The following is a 14,543-nucleotide window of genomic DNA, read 5'->3' as shown; positions in this document are numbered from 1 at the left end:
AATGACCTTTACATGTAATAATAAACTTTCCACATATCATCTCTGATATCCACTGGACTCACAGTTGCGCGATACGTCAGCTGTTTGGGATTCCCCTCTGTTCTGACGTCACCACGCTTTCTGATTGGCTACCTGTCACATTCAGCAGGTTGTGTTCTCGTTCCCAGTCAGGGAAAACCCCACAGGCTGCGATAAAAGGGCCAAGACAACCAAATTGGGTTTATTCAGGATTTAGTGGGAACACCAACATGCAGAAGCCTGATCTGACTGTTCTGACTCCGCGGTAATAAAAAGGTTGGGGACCACTGATTTATCTCATGCTAGTAGCAACACGAAGGATCAGCACTTTTACTGTTACAGTTTCCGTTCGGAAACTACCATAATCAGTTCTGTTAAGTCTAATCTGGGCAACCTTTTCTTTTTCAACCCTAATAAATGTAATATTCTATTGAGCTGTTATGACTCAGATGCTGGCCGTCCTCTGCTGCTGCTGCATCGCTATGGAATACCTGGAGCGGCAGAGAAAGATGCGGCTTATATGTGCATGTTTACTGGTTTAAAAAAAAACTTTGGGGTTATGGTTTACAGTCCAGTGCGGCTCATAATTCGGAAAATACGGACTATAATCCTTCCTGGATTTTTTCTGTGAAGAACCCAGAGAGGGTTATTTGGTTATTATTTATTTCATTAATAGTATTATTTATTTCCTGACTTTTGTTCTGTGAAGAACCCAGAGAGGGTTATTTGATTGTGCTTTCTGGAAAACAATACATTTTTACATTTAGGCACTCCTGCAATCGTCACACTTTTTCTGTTACAAACTGACTCCGGCCCCCAGCAGAGAAGGGAAAAGTTATGTGGCCCTCGCAGGAAAAAGTCTGGGGACCCCTGGTCTAACCTGTCTGGACGTCTCACCTGGATCCATGGGGATGGACGCTCGGCTCCTCTGAGCCGCCGCCCCCTCCGGGTCCTCCTCCTCGTCGCTGTCTGGGGACGGAGCTTCAGGTAGGTGCAGACCCATCACCTGCAGGGACACGCAGGTGAGACGGTGCACGTCAGCAGGTGGGAGAGCTGCGTCACCTGTTGCTGGGCAGATCTCACCTCTATCCTGTGCTGCAGCTGCTGCAGCTGCTCCGAGTGGGACGTGTCCCCCCTGTCCTCCTCCTCCGGCTCCCCAGGTCCGTCCGGGTCCTGGTTCAGAGGCTGGTAGTAGTACCCCCCGCCGCTCTCCTCCTCCTCTTCTTCCTCCACCCCGTCCTCACCCCCAGGCAGCACCGCCCCGTCCACCGGACGCTCGTCCTCCCCCAGCTCGTCCTCTGAGCTTGGCAGCACTCTCTCTGGTCCCATCGCTGAGCGGCACACTTCCATCCACCAGACGCAGCCCTGCGGACAGACGGGGGACAGGCAGGGTGAGACGGGCTGGCGGAGAGAACTACACCTTCAGAGGAAGCAATACATCCTGTAGCAGAATCCAGTGATCCTTCACTGGGTCAGAACCAGTAGAACCCGGTGGTTCTGCTGGTTCTGACTCCTTCCATGGCCCGCCGTCAGCTCCGGCTCCGGCCGCGGTTCCTCTCCTCAGACCAGAACCAGCGGTCGGAACCGCCGCTACCTGATGAAGGTGGAGAACAGCGAAGCTAACGGCTAACACAGCTAGCAGCTGCCAGTCTCCAGATCATTTGATGGTTAGTTTGTTAGCTAGCTGGTGAGTCCGGTAGTTGGTATCTCCCAACATAACCTCTTGTCTTCACCTGTCCTCACCTCTCTGGGTCTGCTTCACCTGGAGTTAGCCGTTAGCCTCTGCTGCTAGGCACAGCGGATGATGCATCAACACTTCCGGGTGCGTCACATGTAGCAACGGAAGTGCTTTTCAGAAAACTTTTTTTTGACAAACTTTATTGAACAAAAGAAAAACAGATGGCGTTTCCTATCAGACAACAACCAGAGTGAAGACATTATGTGAAGTAGATTGTAATAAATGAACTTCGCAGTAAAATAATAAAAATAACATCCGGAACCTCCATAGAAACTGAACTTTGGTTCTTCTTTGGTCAGGGAGAGGCTAAAGGAAGCCACAGGGTGGCGCCAGAGAACAGCAAACCCGTCATTTTCCCCTGAAGAACCAGAAGTTTCTGATCATCTTCAAGAAAATAAAAACTACACAGATTTAAACGTTTGGCTTCAGCCGATTCTGGGATAAAGAACCAGAACCACAGTGATTTTATTTGGATCCACATGATGGTTCAAGCCTTATCTGGATTCAGTAAGACCAGACCAGGTCAAACAGAACCACCACAAAACCTCAGGCTGTACAGAAATTATAACAGAAATTATTTAATATTCACAACCTTCTACTGAGGAGTTCAAAATAGTTTTATTTTTCAGGAACTCAATTAAAATAGATTTTTCTCAGATTGTCCCAAAGCTTCTAATCTTTATTTCTAGGTTCTTCAGAACCTTGAGATTAATTCAGAAGCAGTTCTGAAAGCTAGTACCAGCAGATACTCCAGAAAACTGCTAATGTTTCAGCAGTCTGATTGGCTCATCTGGGGACTGGAGGTCATGACCTGTCAGGAGTTCAAAGTTCACCTTCTTCTTTCCCAGAATGCTGCAGATATTAATGGATTCATTCAGTTGTTTTCATTTTTCTGGACCTGTAAAAGGTTCTGCTCCTGTAATCCAGAACCAGAATTTTCTGTTTGATCTTGTTTCCTGTTTTGGTTCCATAGCAAAAACAAAGAGTGACGTCATCACACATGCCCAGACACAGAACCGTCCCTGCAGAGCCCAACAGAACTTCACGTCCCTGGCCATGTCTGGCCCTGTCAGATATATTGGTTTCTATAGCGACGGAACTCGTAGAGGATCGTCACCGGAAGCTACGTCACAGCTAATCCTCCAACATTGAAGAGGAGTCACTCCGATGAAGCTTGTTCAGTTTCATCTTCATTGGTCAGATTAACTTTTATTTAACTTTAATTAAAACATAACAATTAGGTATATTCACGCGCTCTTATTCATTTATAGCAAAATGTTGTGTAATGGCGGTTCAGCAGGTCAGGCTTTCTGCTCAGAGTGAGTCCTCCTGTCTGTCCTATCTGTGATTCGTAGTAAAGCTGCTCACCTGCAGGAACACACCGGGACGCCCGGACTCCCTCTGCCCGACCAACAGCGCTGCTGCCCGGCTGCAGGAGCCCCAGGCCGCCCGGGTCAGAATCAGAACCGGTTCTGATGCTCGCCGTCCCGTTGGACCCGAACCTCCTCTGGCTTACGGCGGAACCGTGGAATGATGACATCAGCGCGTGACCGTGTGCCCGCTCTGCGCGTGAGCTGATCAATCGCCTCTCAGGTTAATTGACTGATTGAGCGGAGAGCCAATCAGAGAGTCGATCAGCTGGTCCTGCTGTCTGATTGGCTCGGCACGGTTCGGTTCTGAGGTCAGCTGAGGTTCTGGAGACTATTAATATCCTGCAGGGCAGGTTCTGATCAGATCCATGGTGAAATGATGAACCACCGGACCAGAACCGAAACCGGCCCGCCTCAAAACCTCCTGATCCCTGTGCTGCTTCTGGTTCTGGATGTTCTGGTTATGATTCCTCAGACGTTTGGTGCAGTTTGGTTTGTGTTTGGTTTTGTTCCAGTTGACCCAGTAACCTCCCCTCCACCCGCCCAGTGCTCCCAGTGCTCCCAGTCCGGATGCTGGCGGCCTCCATCCAGGTCAGCGGGGAGCCGCTTTCGGCGGCCGAGGTTCAGGATATCTGCGACCGGCTGCGGGAGGACGGGGTCCGGCTGCTGTCGGTCCGCGGCTGCCGGCTGTCGGACCGGGACTTCGGCCGGGTCTGCCGCGGCGTGGCCGCCTCGCGCTGCCTGGCACAGCTCAACCTCAACCTGGGCGTGGTCTCCAGCATCGGCCGCGCGCGCCACCTGGCGGACGCCTTGGCGGCCAACCGTTCCCTGCAGACTCTGTTGTAAGTAGCCGCCTCCTGATTGGCCGGGCCTGGCGGCCTGATTGGTCAGTGACGGCTTGTGCCGCCCCCCTCCAGCCTCCACGGCAGCCCGCTGCTGGACGCCGGCCTGGAGGCCCTGAACCCGGCACTGGCCGCCCACCCGGCGCTGGTCTGCCTGGACCTGGGCGACTGCCTGCTGGGGGACGCGGCGCTGGCGCTGATCTGCGGGATGCTTCCGCCGGACGGAGCCAAGTCAGGTAGGACTTAGGCTCCGGTTCCCCAGGGGCCCTGAACGCACCACATTCTCCTAGAGCTGATGATGACACACCTGCAGTCCAGGTGACACCAGGTGATCCAGATCATCTAGAAGATTAATCACCAATCAGATTACAGGAAGATTTTACTTTCCTTCACTCCTTCCAACATCTTAATGCTACAGCTGTTAACACCTGGGCTTAACCTGTTATTGATGCGGGATTATCCAGTTATTAACCTATGATTTTAACAAATAATTAACTATTAATGAACCTGTGATCAACCTGTAACTAACCCTTTATTAAGCCGTTACTAAGCAGCTTGATCACCCAAATGTTAATCAGTTTTTGACCAGTTATGAACCTTTAACCAACCACTTCCAAAGCAACCTGTTGCTAACCAGAACCGGTTCGGTCCGGTCTGCCCCTCCAGGACTCAGAGAGCTGACTCTCAGCGCCAATCCGCGGATCACAACCAAGGCCTGGGCCCGGTTCTCGGTAGCAGTGGCTCACAGCTCCCAGCTCCGGGTCCTCAACCTGGACTACAACCCACTGGGTAAGGAACCGGATCCGGAACCAGAACCTGGTCTGGGTCTGGTACTGATGGGTCCAGTTCTATCTGCAGGGGACCAGATTGCGGCCATGCTAGCAGTTGCCGTGGCGTCCAGTAGAACCCTGGAGGTTCTGGACCTGGAGGGAACCGGACTGACCAACCAGTCGGCGCAGGTCAGCAGCTGCAGCTTCTCACCATAATCTTCCTCCTCTTCCTCAGCAGGCTGACGGCACCGGTTCTGGTTCTGTTCTGCAGGTGTTCCTGGACATGGTGGAGAACTACCCCACCTGCCTTCGGGTTCTGGTTCTGGCCGAGAATGAAGTGAGTTCGGAGCTCCAGCAGCAGATCAGCGACCTGCTGTCTGAAGGGGAGGAGGACGGCCGGGAGGCTCCGCCCCCTCCGCCAGGCCACGCCCCCAGCAGCGCCCTGCAGCCAATCAGAGAGAAGCCCCTCCCCTGGCTCCCCCACAGCAGTAAGGGCTGAAAGCGGATGGAGCCGGTTTTGTTGGACCCAGACCAGAACCAGCGTCCTGTGTGGTGTTTACATGTTCTCTGGATCGTAGGAGTTTAGTGTTCTGTCTGGTGTTAATTGGCTCCAGTTCTGGCAGCATTATGCTGTTTCAACACATTAATATTCAATTTGTATTTATTATTCTTATTCTGTGGTTCTACTCAGGTCCGGGTTCTGGTTTCAGTCAGGCTAAAATTTGAATTAATAATGTGTTAAAACTGATTCTCTATAATACAGTCATTTAAATATATTTTAAATTTAATTAAGAGGAAGGAGCTAATCTTATAGTTCTGACAGTTCTTCTGACCTCCAAACCCAGTTCAGTCCGGGTCCGATTCCCTGATGGAACCAAACACTTCTTTGGGTCCTGATGGGCCAGACCCGGTTCAGATAGGTGGAACCAGAACCAGATGGCTCCAGTTCTCCCTCTGGTTTATGGTTTTGTGGGTTTTTGGTACCATTGACCCGGCTGAAAGGAACCGAACTGAACCTGGCCGTCTGAACCCAGAAACCTGGTTCTAAAGTCTGAATGACCTTTGACCCCACAGACTCCAGTCTGCCCACGGTCATGCTGACATCAGGAGTAGGTGAGAGCCTATTGGCTGAAGCTGAGATATGACCATGCCCACTTCCTGCTAGAGTGTTGTCACTTCCTGGACTGAATGTTCGTCTGCTCTGATCTGATTGGTGGGTCTGGGGACGGGGCGGGGCTTGCTGCGATGATGTCACAATAAAAACAGTTTACAGCTTGGTAAGGTTGGCTCTGATTGGTTATTTCTGCTCAGCAGGTCCAGAACAAGAACAGAGTGAAACAGATTTATTGAAGACAGACCGAATCGGTTCTGGTTTTGTTCAGAGCAAAGTTCTGATGACTTCTGGACCGCCGTCATTCAGCCGATAAGAGGAAAAACGAGCTCATTCTTCAGTTGTATTTTCACCATGTTGTCCTTTCACTTCTAAATGCCACAGTTTAAAGATTTAGTTAGCAAACTTGCTAACTAAATCTTTATTTTGTAAGCTAGCGATATTTAGCTTTGTAACTATTTAGTTTGAAATGGTGACATTTATAAATGAATAAACATTGAAATGAACTCTGACTACTGCTGCTAATGTTTGACAATCGGCGCCCCCTGCTGGACCACCGGGGTCAATCGGGTCAAATAAAATCTGTACAAGAAGCAATAAATAGAATATCTTACAATATTTACAAAACAGTTTCGTGTGCATCCGGTTCCGGTCTCAGAGTAAAAACATACGGGGAGTCGGTCCAAACCCAGTTCTAGGAACCAGAACTTCCACCTGACTCAGTTCACCACCCCGACCCGATCCGGATCCATTCAGAGAAATGTTTCTGTTGAAGAACGGTCGTCATGGTAACGCCTTCCAGAGTGCGAGTTCTGATCCAGTCAGGTCCGGTTCTATGCTGCAAACCATCTGATCAACGTATGATGTCATAGTGCAGATGGATCTGTGACCTCTGACCTCTCTAAACAACCTCTATGTTGAGTTTCTTTTTCTCTGGTTCTGCTGCATTCAGGAAGCTGATCCGATGCTCCGGCTGGTCGCCGGGCTCCCGCCTGCTGCGCGGCGATGGGGACAACCAGCAGGGGGTGTGGCCACGGCGTTGGCCGGGGGCGTGTAGGACCAGAGCGGCGGTCAGCGCCACCACGCCTACAGACACGATCGTCAGAACCAACACAACGACGAGCTGCAGGTCCGACAGTCCACCGGCGCCGTGCTCCTTCACCGTCACTTTTACCTTCCTGTTGTCATGGTGACCAGTGTCCCGGGCCCGCGTGGTCCAGACCGGCGGGCTGGCGTTGGCGGGGCTCGGCGGCGTTTCGCAGGTGGTTCCGGTGAATCCCGGCCGGCAGAGGCAGCGGAAGCCTCCGGCGCGGTCGAGGCAGCGGCCGCCGTTTCGGCAGGGCTGGCTGGCGCAGTCATCCATGTTGACCGTGCAGAACCGGCCCGAGAACCCGACCGGGCAGAGGCAGGAGAACCGGTTCACTCCATCCACACAGGTGGCGCCGCTGGCACACGGGACCATCAAGCAGTCGTCGATGTCGGTCTCACAGCGGGGCCCCGTGAATCCGGCGAGGCAGCGGCACACCAGCTCCGTCGCAAAGCCGTCAGCGTCCTCACACAGGCCGCCATTTTTACACGGGGACCTGGAACCAGAACAAGATGGGAGTTAAAGTCCAGGAACTTTAAATGAACTACCATAAAATACGTTGGATCATCAATAAGTCATATCACAACAGAGATGAGACATGCTAGCGTTAGCTTAGCCCTTCAACCCTCAGACTCTGTGGACCTGTTGCTACAGATCACCTTCTCTGGAGACACGGCCCCTTCCTCTTCCGGCAGGTCGGACCATGGAAACCGTCTGGACACAAGCAGCGGAAGTCTCCGCTGTCCTCCATCAGACAGGTGGCGCCGTTGAGGCAGGGCTGCTGGGAGCACACGCTGAGGTCTGACAGGAAACACACAGCACAACAGGCAGCGGTGTCAAGAAACACCAAGACTGACGGGTTTGCGACGGGTCGGTGAGCCGCAGAGACCTTTGTCGCAGAATCGGCCGCCCCAGCCCGGCTGACACGCGCACTGCCACGGCTGCAGGCAGGAGCCGTGCACGCAACCCGGCATCGTCACGCAGCGCTGGCACAGCTCACCGTCCCAGCCCGGATCACACCTGGAAACAGGCAGCAAGTTTCAAGGAAAGATGGAGGAATTAACCATGAAAGGAGACGAAAACAGGTCAACGTTCCTGTGGTTTCTGCACCGCAGCCGTAAAAAAACATGAGTTTCTCTGATGCTGAGACATATGTCCTGGATCCTGGAAATGTTTTTCAGCTGAAAGAAAGCCCATTCTGGACCCGTCTTTATGTTGCTCTGAAGGTTCAGGTCAGAGGTCTGCCTGATCTCTAGTTTCCAGCTGGAAGAACTGACTTAAACTGTGAACCATTCAAAATAAAAGCACCTGGTGAACATCAGTAAACCGTTTGGTCTACAGGGTGCAGCCAGACTGAGGGAGGATTTCCTGTTACACCTGGAGACCAGATCTGACCAGGCTCAGCAGCGTTCAGCAGGTCGGTATCCATGGAAATGGGATTTAACCTTTGACCTGCTGGTTCTGATGACGTTTTACCTGCAGACTCCAAAGTCATCACAGCGGCTGTTGGTAGCGTTGCAGCTGCAGTTGCTTCCTGTGGGGAGAACAGCACCGATCAGAGGAAATGGTGGGAAAACAGGAAGTAGATAAATCCTGTCAGAATAAAGTGTCTGCTGGGAACCCAGCTCTGATCTAAGAACCTGAGACATTAAAGTTCTCCAGCTGATCAGCGACTGGAATCTGAAACTGGAAAACAGCCGGAAGTTCACAGGAAACCACCGGGAAGCTTCCTGGACCTTTCATAATAAAGGTCCAGGAAGTCCTTCCCTGTAACATCTCTGAGCTGCACAGCAAGGAAGTCACTGGATGTTATTTAGGAATTATAAAGACATTCCAGAAGTTTCCAAGTTTCTTTGTGCCCCTGACATGTGAATACGTTTCCATCCCGTTTAAAAGCCGGGAAGCTTCCAGCAGCCAGTCGGTAATGTGACCCGAAACCACCGGATCACACCTCCAGTCCGAAACTATTCATCCCCCTGCAGATTCAGAAAAGTTTTCGATTCATCCAGGAAGTTTGTTCCTCAAGAGGAAAAATCTGGCTCTGGATTTTATTTTGAAAATTCACTGGGAATTCTTTCCTGTTGCCTCAATAATTAAAGGAAATGTGTTCTGGTCTGAACCAGAACCAGGAATCAGCAGCAGAACTGTTTCCTGGTTCTGCTGCTGATCCGGTTCAGAACCAATTCTCCAGTAGTGTCTCTGATTGGTGGGACTCTGTCAGAGGTTGATGACAGGTTTGCTCCGTGTTTAGACCGTAACCTCTGACCTCTGGCCTCGGAGTGCAGCTGCCAGCTGGATTGGGTTTCAACTGGAATGGAGCTGGATTGTTCCAAGGAACGTCTGTTATCCGACCCGATCGCTGGCACAACAACTGGCGGGCAAAGCAAGCCGTCCGCCACGCGACCTGTCGCCTGTCAAAGGTCAGAGGTCAAACTCCTGGCCTTACAGCAGGAACTGGTTCAGGAAAACTGGTGAATCCAGAAACGGGAACACTGTGAGGATGAGCAGCTTCCCATCTTCATTGTGGAGGAAGTCAGAGGGAGCAGCCAGGAAGTTACAGGAAGAAAAACGTTTTTCATGTCCATGAAAATCAGTTTGATAATCAATAAAGGAGACTAAAACAGGAAGTTCAAGGATTCCTGTTGGAACTAGAGAAGATAATTATTAATAAATGTGTTTTCTTTTGGTTTCAAGGTGAATTAATCAGGTTGGTTGTTGTTCATAAACATCGCTTCCTGATCAAGAACAGATCAGGATTATTGATGATCAGACAGAACCTTCTGGTTGTTCCATTACAGCCCAGACTTCCTGTTTATAAGCCCAGGTTTCCTGCAGGAGTCTGCAGATCATGCCCAGACCTGGACCCTCTCCGCCGTTAGGAACCTTCAGAGGAAGCAGAACCTCAGGTGTACCTGGGTCATGTGACCTACCTTCACCTGCACAGAGGGGCGGGGCTAAGAGCATGAGGCGCACGCAGCTCAGCAGGAGCAGGACGCCCGCACCTCGGATCGCCAACATGTTGGCTGCAGAGAGGCCGTCCTGCAACAGGAGGAGGACATGGTGAGACGTAGACCATTTGAGTGCACCTGTCCTCATGTGAGGACAGAACCAACTACAGCACTGTTAGTTATTCCTGATGTAAATGGAATGCAGCTTTAGCATGCTATTTGTTGTGTTAGCATTCTAGCTGTTTCTTTTAGCTCAGAAGTTGGTGCATGGATCTGGAAATAATATCGGACATCTTAGATTTCATGTGTTCATTGTGTCATAAATAGTGTAATCAAGTTGGGAAGTTGGGCCTTCCAAACTGGAAGCTTGAGAATTTGGCCAGAAAACATCAGGAGGATCCTCTGGACCAACAGCTGGACTCCTTGTATTACTCCTGGTTCAGCTGGGCCCCCGACATCCGGCTGTAGACATTAGACCCCAGAGATGATCTGGTCACTCTGTGAGGTCCTCTTTCTGTCCTGGAGTGACCCTGAGCCAAGGAGATTTTTCCGGACGTCTGCAGGTTGGAGGTGTCGCTGCAATGCGAGTGAAGTTGAGCTGCCACTGAGGTCCGTCCAACATCAAATGGGTGAAACTTAAGCTGCCAGCGAGGGACAGTCCTGCAGGACACTGTGAGCTGAACTTCAAACGGACCGAGGGACATGTCTTGGGTTCCAGTCCTGCATCCCATGCTGCTCCACGTCAAACTTTTCCAAATGTCCAACCTTCTTTTACTCTTTCCCCCAACATGGACAACAATCTCTGTAAAGGGCAGGTTTGTCCAGCAACTGGACCCTCCTCCTCTGTCTCAACCAAACCTTTGGTACAGCAGGGAGTGGATGTTCCTCCAGACCAGGAGTCCTCCTGTCCTCCAGGGACATTGTCCTGAAGCTGCTAGGTGTGTCACTGCTTCTACACACCAGGGACACATCGAGAACTGGCAGGATCCAGGACGCTCTACTTCCTGATCAGGTCATGTGACCTACCTGTTCTTCTTCCTCCTCTTCTTCTTCCCGCTCTCTGTTTCCTTCAGTCTTGTTGCCGTGGTGACGGAGGTCCGGATCACTGTGCCCACACGGTCGACTGTCAGGCAGGAAAACAAGGAGCGGATCACTTTTCCAGAGATTCCAGGGAAGCACACGGCCTCTGCAGAGACAGGAAGGGACATGCCTAGATTACCGACAGCATTCGTGTGGCTCGCATACCACAGCGCGCGCACACACACACACACACACACACACACACACACACACACTCAGAGCCTTTCTTTCAGTGTGTTTGCTCTGGGGAGAGAAGAATGAGGGGAGTGTGTGCTGGAGAGAAAGCAACAGGTGGTTGGTTAGTGGGAGAGTGAGTCAGAGCAAACATTCTCCATCATCTCTCCACAGACTCACTCTTCTCACTCCATATCACGCCTCTGACGAACACTTCTGCAGTTAACACACACAGCAGCACAGGCCAATCAGAGGGCAGAGAATCAGTCACATGACCAGGACTAAGGACATAAAACCTGGAGTGTCTAAACAAGTTCCCCCTTCAACAGAACGGTCCTCTTTCAGACTGGACAGTTCATGTTCAGAGTTCACCACTAGAAAAGCTGTTTCAGCTCCTCCATCATACTTGACCTTCTTCACTTTGGTCTGAACCACCAGGAAGTGGATGTACATCTCAGTCAGGGTTCTGGGCAGCTCTCCTCCCTCTCTGGTCTCCAGCACATCCTCCAGAACTGTAGCAGTGATCCAGCAGAAGACTGGGATGTGGCACATGATGTGGAGGCTTCGTGACGTCTTCATGTGGGAGATGATCCTGCTGGCCTGCTGCTCATCTCTGAATCTCTTCCTGAAGTACTCCTCCTTCTGGGGGTCATTGAACCCTCTGACCTCTGTCACCATGCCAACACACTGAGGAGGGATCTGATTGGCTGCTGCAGGTCGTGTGGTTATCCAGAGGAGAGCAGAGGGAAGCAGTTTCCCCCTGATGAGGTTTGTCAGCAGAACATCCACTGAGCTGGACTCTGTAGCCTCAGTCAGGATCTCCTTGTTGTGGAAGTCCAGCGGAAGTCGACTCTCATCCAAGCCATCAAAGATGAACAGAACCTGGAAGTACGGAGCCCTCCAGGGGAGATGGGGAAATATTTTTCTTTTGGGTTCCCTCACAAAACTTTTGCATTACCTCGCAATAGGTTTTGCGTTACTTTAATGTACTAATCAGTTCATGCGGTATAACTGAATACTGTAAGCCTTCCTCATGGCCTGGCCATCAGGCTCTCATGAGGTTTTTTCATGTATCTTAATATCTCGTTGTGAAATATCTGTGAATAGTGAATAAATCGATTTTCAATCAATTTTTTACACCAAAGAATTAAGAATAAACATGTTTTCACTGAGGCTCTTTGTATGTGTAAATATTTTAAATTTTAAATTGACATTTGGAACCGTACATAAAATAGACCTGCAAATATTGCGGTAAGCATATTGCGAGGCCCTCTGCTGGTCCGGAGGGTCAAACTCAGCTGATTAATTTTGGAGCTACTCCACAGCTTCAGGAATAATGAAGGGTTTCCATCTTGTTGATGTGCTTCTAAGGGTGTTTTCTACTGGCTGCAGTCCAATGACGGAGCAGAGAACGGGTCACATGATGCTCAAATACGACCAATCAGAGAGCTGAGCTGAACTCTCCTCACCCACTTCCTCCTACACACCAGAGCTGCTATCTGGACCTTTGCTCCTAAAACACGACCTGCAGCGCCCCCTGTGGTGCAGGATCACCAGCCTCTGACAAGGGGGAGCTTTCCAGGTCCAGAACCAGAACCAGGGGGCTGGGTCAAGAAACAGAGTGAAAACCAGAACCAGGGGACCAGATTCAGATCCAGATCCAGATCCAGAAAGAGATCCATAACCAGAACCAGGACCAGAACCAGGACCTGTAGCAGAGGAAACTCTTCTTACCTTGAGCTGAGTTTCTCCTTCCTGCTGTTGTGAAAACCTCCTGGATCTGCAGCCGCCGGCCAGATTGTTTGCTCCCTGTTTAACATGCATGAACACACACTCTGACACACACACATTAATACACACTCTGACACACACAGAGAAACTGACACATGCTGCTCCTAAGGGTGTCTGCTTTAATCTGAAGCGAACGATGAGACGACACTCGCCCAATAAACACTCCCCCTCTGCTGGGTGCGACCCCGACACACACACATTGACACACACACACACACGTTTGCATGGCTATCTTTGTGGGGACTTTCCATTGACTTCCATTCATTTCTACAGCCTAACCCTTATCCTAATCCTAACCCCAACCAAAACTCAACTCACACTTAGTCCTAAATCTGACCCCCGACCCAAAAACAGCGTTTCCCCTTGTGGGACCAGGCTTTGGTCCCACAAAGAGCAATTGGTCCCCACAGCGAAGTATATGTCAGGAAAATGGTCCCAACAAAGTATTACAAACAAACACAGCGAAACACTCTCTCTCAGAAGACGTGTGTGTGGGCGGAGCCAGGTTCCTAGAGTGTGTGTTGTTAGATCAGATGTCGCGTCTCAGGTGAGTTCAGGTGTTGATTGGACTCAGAGACAGACAGCGATCACTCCAACATCAGACGTGCTGCTGGTACCAGAGCCAGCCCGGTTCTGTTCCTGGCTCCGATTTGGACCTGCTGACGTCCCAGCAGGTCCAGACTCGCTGCAACCAGGATGACTTGTCCTGAGAGACAACGTGTTACAGAACCAGAACCAGGACCAGAAGAGAACCACTGGTTACGAATATATTAAAATGCGTTCTTGTCTGTCAGGGCCGGCCCAAGGCATAAGCAAACTAAGCAGCTGCTTAGGGCCCCAGTGCCACTAAGGGGCCCCCTCAGTGGAGCTGATTTTTTTTTTTTTTTTGTAATAATTTCTGTTGTTATAATATCAAAACACACAATTTCATCATGAAGTGATTTGTTTTTACAATAATATATATTTGATATAATGTTTGTAGAAATTATTATTTTATAGATAAAATATAGCCTGATAGTCTGGTGGCCGCGGTAGGTACCGCACGCTCTGCCGGTAACATGAGCTGCAATAAGCATCCAAACGTCCAAAGCTCCGGTCAGAAGCTAAGTTAGCGAAACAATGTCTCAGAAAAGGACTTATCCTTCAGGGAGGGAGAGAAGAAAGAGGAAGAATAGAAAACAGCCCAGATAAAGGTTTGTTTTAATGAGCCTTGGTGATGTAAAGATTAGTAAAGCTGCTAATAGTAAATTAGCCTGATAGCGACCTGGACCGGTCCAGTTCAACAGCCAGACATTCATGCTAGGCTCTTTGTGTTTGTGTGAAAATGAGTTAAAACTTTAAATGAGTTGATTCTCATGGTGGTTCTGTATATTTCTGAGGTATTTTTGGCTTCAAAACGCCCCCTGAGCTGCTCTGTGCTGTAGTTGGGGATTTCTTTGCTGCTGAGCAGAAGCATTTTGTGGCTAAAACAAACATTCTTACATCAACTTCTAAGTTATGTGAAACTTCTGTTAAAATTATTTGAAAGCTCAGAATCAGTCCAGTACCGGTACCGGTCCACATTCTCAGGGGAGAAAGACTTACCTGATATAAATACAATTTTTAACCATTGGA

The 14,543-nt window shown here is 50.2% G+C and overlaps 3 protein-coding genes across 7 annotated transcripts in view; 1 reads left to right on the top strand and 2 right to left on the bottom strand.

Annotated features, from left to right (window-relative positions):
• The window catches only part of mea1 (male-enhanced antigen 1), an 8,100-nt gene extending 4,894 nt beyond the window's left edge, over positions 1-3,206 (bottom strand). The window contains exons 1-3 of one of the 3 annotated variants that reach the window (XM_015018921.1): positions 3,125-3,206; positions 1,102-1,383; positions 916-1,024 (exon numbers count right to left, since the gene is read on the bottom strand). In XM_015018921.1, coding sequence (XP_014874407.1) covers positions 916-1,024; positions 1,102-1,368 — 376 coding nt within the window. In that variant the 5' untranslated portion in view covers positions 1,369-1,383; positions 3,125-3,206. Of the gene's footprint in view, positions 1-915; positions 1,025-1,101; positions 1,384-1,751; positions 1,869-3,124 lie in introns of those variants that run through there. The other 2 variants (XM_015018920.1, XM_015018922.1) reach the window with 2 other exon arrangements.
• A 30-nt stretch (positions 3,207-3,236) lies between these two features.
• Positions 3,237-6,355, top strand: lrrc73 (leucine rich repeat containing 73). 3 transcript variants are annotated; one of them, XR_001422392.1, is made up of 8 exons: positions 3,258-3,349; positions 3,642-3,968; positions 4,044-4,204; positions 4,635-4,757; positions 4,827-4,927; positions 5,010-5,226; positions 5,813-5,951; positions 6,053-6,355. XR_001422392.1 is itself a non-coding variant. In XM_015018919.1 (7 exons), the coding sequence occupies exons 2-7, from the start codon at positions 3,697-3,699 to the stop codon at positions 5,881-5,883; spliced, it is 945 nt and encodes a 314-aa protein (XP_014874405.1). In that variant the 5' UTR covers positions 3,237-3,325; positions 3,642-3,696; the 3' UTR covers positions 5,884-6,019. The 3 variants fall into 3 exon arrangements, 2 of the variants coding, with proteins under 2 accessions (XP_014874405.1, XP_014874404.1); XM_015018919.1 differs by lacking the exon at positions 6,053-6,355 and having other exon boundaries at positions 3,237-3,325; positions 5,813-6,019; XM_015018918.1 differs by lacking the exon at positions 6,053-6,355 and having other exon boundaries at positions 5,813-6,019.
• dlk2 (delta-like 2 homolog (Drosophila)) lies at positions 6,017-13,117 on the bottom strand. The gene is made up of 7 exons (XM_015018917.1): positions 12,873-13,117; positions 10,911-11,070; positions 9,867-9,975; positions 8,413-8,470; positions 7,826-7,956; positions 7,596-7,737; positions 6,017-7,432 (listed from the first exon to the last, which is right to left on the bottom strand). The coding sequence occupies exons 1-7, from the start codon at positions 12,986-12,988 to the stop codon at positions 6,751-6,753; spliced, it is 1,398 nt and encodes a 465-aa protein (XP_014874403.1). The 5' UTR covers positions 12,989-13,117; the 3' UTR covers positions 6,017-6,750.
• Positions 13,118-14,543: the final 1,426 nt, after the last annotated feature.

The sequence above is a fragment of the Poecilia latipinna genome, unplaced genomic scaffold (genome assembly GCF_001443285.1).
Source record: "Poecilia latipinna isolate Pla-1442-1.1 unplaced genomic scaffold, P_latipinna-1.0 Scaffold2340, whole genome shotgun sequence".
In the NCBI taxonomy this organism is placed as follows: domain Eukaryota; kingdom Metazoa; phylum Chordata; class Actinopteri; order Cyprinodontiformes; family Poeciliidae; genus Poecilia; species Poecilia latipinna.
The sequence above is the reverse complement of the archived record's forward strand: the minus strand, read 5'-3'. Positions and strand labels throughout refer to the sequence as shown.